This window comes from Coregonus lavaretus, assembly GCF_964263955.1.
Source record: "Coregonus lavaretus genome assembly, chromosome: 3".
Classification (NCBI taxonomy): Eukaryota; Metazoa; Chordata; class Actinopteri; order Salmoniformes; family Salmonidae; genus Coregonus; species Coregonus lavaretus.
Genome location: NC_139990.1, coordinates 77,030,092 through 77,035,091, shown reverse-complemented (window position 1 = coordinate 77,035,091; position 5,000 = coordinate 77,030,092). Strand labels below are relative to the sequence as shown.

The 5,000-nt window shown below is 41.9% G+C and overlaps 1 protein-coding gene across 1 annotated transcript in view; it reads right to left on the bottom strand.

Annotated features, from left to right (window-relative positions):
- LOC311123889 (NIPA-like protein 2) overlaps positions 1–5,000 on the bottom strand; it is a 53,504-nt gene that overhangs the window by 22,152 nt on the left and 26,352 nt on the right. The window contains exons 2-3 of the mRNA XM_084158229.1: positions 1,250–1,318; positions 859–1,030 (exon numbers count right to left, since the gene is read on the bottom strand). Coding sequence (XP_084014355.1) covers positions 859–1,030; positions 1,250–1,318 — 241 coding nt within the window. The remainder of the gene's footprint in view (positions 1–858; positions 1,031–1,249; positions 1,319–5,000) is intronic.

Sequence of the window (5,000 nt, the reverse complement as noted above, 5' to 3'; positions counted from 1 at the left end):
TGACATCACTTAGAATGTATGTGTTTACACCCTAGGGTCACGACCTACTCATAAAGCACATTTAAAAGGTATGTGTTTACACCCTATGGTCACGACCTACTCATAAAGCACATTTAGAAGGTATGTGTTGCCACCCTAGGGTCACGACCTACTCATAAAGCACATTTAGAAGGTATGTGTTGCCACCCTAGGGTCACGACCTACTCATAAAGCACATTTAGAAGGTATGTGTTGCCACCCTAGGGTCACGACCTACTCATAAAGCACATTTAGAACTTATATTATTCAAAAACATAAAATACTGTCAAAAAAGTAGAACAATACCGTGATATGATATTTTGGCCATATTGCCCTAGCCTGCTCCCAGGTCCTATGGCCAAATGCCTGACAATGACCTTAAGAGTTGGCAAGACAGCACAAACAGATCTGGGACCAGGCTAGGACAAGGAGAGGACTGCACCTGAAGGTCAATATTTAACCTGCCATTAGAATGTTTACACTGAACAGGTGACAGCTGCACCTGCCGGGTAGAGAATGGCTTCACAGGGATTGGTTGGTTACAGAACCAGCAAGCCATCTTATTGGCTTATCGGGGATGTGTCAACTGGAGGTATATTAGGGCGGCTTTCTAGACGCTGCATCATGATCTGAGGTCAGTTTTGTGTTTTTCCCCCCCTGAGGGTTATGGTCAGGATTGGGGAGGGCAAGCTAATCCTAAACCTGTGCTTATACAGGTAAATACTACCAGGAAAGAGTTTCATATTGATGCTTAATGCAAGAAATGATATAAAATTGTACAGAAAATCTACATAAATAAACAATAATACTAAAGAAATGTCTAAAAGGGTTGTGTCTTACCTATGACTGAAACACAGCCCAGTGGCGCGATGAGGGTGGCTGGAGCGAAGCCGTAGGCTGCAAAGTTCCCCAGCTCCCCGACCCCCATGAGAACCACACCGCTCCACCATAGCACTGACGTGTAGTAGGGCTTGGAGCTGCCGAGCTGGGACTGGCGCATGTGGGCATATTTCTGACAGAGAGAGGAGAGGGCGGAGAGTCAAGGGCAGCAGTTCATTGACATGTTAAGAGGAGAATGGAAAATCCAATAATAATACAGTAACTACCATAACATCAAGGAACTATTGATTCCATTCTGGTAAATGAGCATTATGGATGACGTGACATCAGTAAACGATTATATTGTTTCTCATAGTACTGTACACGCCCTCATAAACAAACACACCCCTACCTGTATATTCAGAGAAATGCTGATGAGAAAGTTCCCACATATTGAAATGATGATTCCCAGGAGATACGTCTGCAAAACAAAAACAGTAAAACAGAACAACATAACTAAACCTCTGTGAATAACATCATCCCATAGAGAACACCACTAGACTAGCAACATCACCCCATAGAGAACAACACTAGACTAGCAACACCACCCCATAGAGAACAACACTAGACTAGCAACATCATCCCATAGAGAACACTAGACTAGCAACATCACCCCATAGAGAACAACACTAGACTAGCAACATCACCCCACAGAGAACAACACTAGACTAGTAACATCATCCCATAGAGAACAACACTAGACTAGTAACATCATCCCATAGAGAACAACACTAGACTAGTAACATCATCCCATAGAGAACAACACTAGACTAGTAACATCATCCCATAGAGAACAACACTAGACTAGCAACACCACCCCATAGAGAACAACACTAGACTAGCAACATCATCCCATAGAGAACACTAGACTAGCAACATCACCCCACAGAGAACAACACTAGACTAGCAACATCACCCCACAGAGAACAACACTAGACTAGTAACATCATCCCATAGAGAGCAACACTAGACTAGTAACATCACCCCATAGAGAACAACACTAGACTAGTAACATCACCCCACAGAGAACAACACTAGACTAGTAACATCACCCCATAGAGAACAACACTAGACTAGTAACATCATCCCATAGAGAACAACACTAGACTAGTAACACCACCCCATAGAGAACAACACTAGACTAGTAACATCATCCCATAGAGAGCAACACTAGACTAGTAACATCACCCCATAGAGAACAACACTAGACTAGTAACATCACCCCACAGAGAACAACACTAGACTAGTAACATCACCCCATAGAGAACAACACTAGACTAGTAACATCATCCCATAGAGAACAACACTAGACTAGTAACACCACCCCATAGAGAACAACACTAGACTAGTAACATCATCCCATAGAGAGCAACACTAGACTAGTAACATCACCCCATAGAGAACAACACTAGACTAGTAACATCACCCCACAGAGAACAACACTAGACTAGTAACATCACCCCATAGAGAACAACACTAGACTAGTAACATCATCCCATAGAGAACAACACTAGACTAGTAACATCATCCCACAGAGAACAACACTAGACTAGTAACATCATCCCACAGAGAACAACACTAGACCAGTAACATCATCCCACAGAGAACAACACTAGACTAGTAACATCATCCCATAGATAACAACACCTAGACTAGTAACATCATCCCATAGAGAACAACACCTAGACTAGTAACATCACCCCACAGAGAACACTAGACTAGTAACATCACCCCACATAGAACAACACTAGACTAGTAACATCATCCCATAGAGAACACTAGACTAGTAACATCATCCCATAGAGAACAACACTAGACTCCAGGGTTGTTTCCATACCCTGAGGGTCCTGGTAGAGAGGCTAGCTCCAGGGTCAGTGGTAATAACAGATTGGACCACTCACAGCTGAGGGTCAGTGGTAATAACAGGTTGGACCACTCACAGCTGAGGGTCAGTGGTAATAACAGGTTGGACCACTCACAGCTGAGGGTCAGTGGTAATAACAGATTGGACCACTCACAGCTGGGGGTCAGTGGTAATAACAGGTTGGACCACTCACAGCTGAGGGTCAGTGGTAATAACAGGTTGGACCACTCACAGCTGAGGGTCAGTGGTAATAACAGGTTGGACCACTCACAGCTGAGGGTCAGTGGTAATAACAGATTGGACCACTTACAGCTGAGGGGCAGTGGTAATAACAGGTTGGACCACTCACAGCTGAGGGTCAGTGGTAATAACAGGTTGGACCACTCACAGCTGAGGGTCAGTGGTAATAACAGGTTGGACCACTCACAGCTGAGGGTCAGATAACAATGATAAGAGATCATCAACCTTAGTTCCAATGGGCCAACCATACTACCAACAAAACACCTCAACACTAAATTGCTGCACAGAGTCATTCTGCCTCGTGCTTTTCCCCAGATGATGATGATGATGATGAAGATACAATACTATAGCTGGTAGGGTAAATCCATTAGAATTCAATCACGTTTCGACAGCATCCATTTCGATTTAAACAAAACTTTTGTTACATATTTGTCAGAAAGTAATCCACCTGTTATTTGGACCTGCATGCCAAAACATTTTAGGAGATAGAGGTGCTCAAGGTTGACCTATTTTGCATACCCCACCCTACCATGAGACATCCATGTCTTCATAATTTGAAAAGATAAACGGTTGAGTTTGATATAACTTAAAAGCTTACAAACAGGGTTGTCAAACTATTTGATAATTTCTTTAAAAAAAAATTTTTTTTAGAAAACAATTATTTTAACCTTTAATGTCAATTGACGTGTAAACTCAGATATTTTTTCATATTCGTTTATGTTATTGCTTAGACCCTATTTTACATCACCTAAGGTTTTTGTGGTATACCGGCTAAATTGCAGTGGTCTGAGGGATAGGTCCATTCTATGAATTCTATTTCTGTGATTGAAATGACGCTGGTCGGTTGGTGCTCAGTGGGTTTTGATTTGATTTATTAGGCTCCCCATTAGCCTACACCAATGGTGACAGCTAGTCTTACTGGGGTCCGACACATCACATCTAGAAGTTCCACATACAGTACCTTCGGAAAGTATTCAGACCCCTTGACTTTTTAGTCAAATTTCTCAATTTGCAGTAAGTCAGCCAGTCAGATGTGCAGCCAGACTTATTGGCCACTCCTTTTGCCCCATCTCTTTCAACCATACCGTTTTTCAATTCCTCATCAATCCATGGAGCCTTATCAGTTCTAACAGTCAGTTTCCTAACAGGTGCATGCTTATCAATAATTGGAAGAAGCAATTTCATAAATTCATCAAGTGCAGCGTCTGGATGCACCTTATTAATCACATCAGACCAACAAATATTTTTAACATCCCCCACATAAGAGTCACAGCAAAATCTTGTATGATCTCTTATATACTATTTTAGGCCCAGCTTTTGGAATTTTGGCTTTCCTGGATGTAGCTACTATATTGTGATCACTGCATCCAATGGGTACGGATACAGCTTTAAAACAAAGTTCTACAGTATTAGTAAAAATGTGATCAATACATGTGGATGATCTTGTTCCTGTAGTGCAGGGTTCTTCAATTCCGGTCCTGGAGGGCCAAAACACTTCTGTTTTTTATTTCTACCTGGTAGTTAATTGCACTCACCTGGTGTCCCAGGTCTGAATTAGCCCCTGATTAGAAGGAGAGGATGAAAAACAGAGGTGTTTCGGCCCTCCAGGACCGGAATTGAAGAACCCTGCTGTAGTGTTTGTAAACTCCCTGGTAGGTTGATTAATAACCTTAACCAGATTACAGGCATCGGTTACAGTGAGAAACTTCCTCTTGAGCGGACAGCTCATGATATGGTTCAGAATATATACACAGCAACACCTCCCTCATAAGCATTCCTGTCGCTTCTATAGATGTTATATCCTTGTATTGAAACTGCTGTATCATCAAATTAATTATCTAAGTGAGTCTCAGAAATGGCTATTATATACATACATATATATATATGTATATATGTGTGTGTGTGTGTGTGTGTGTGTGTGTGTGTGTGTGTATATACAGTGGGGAAAAAAAGTATTTAGTCAACCACCAATTGTGCAAGTTCTCCCACTTAAAAAGAT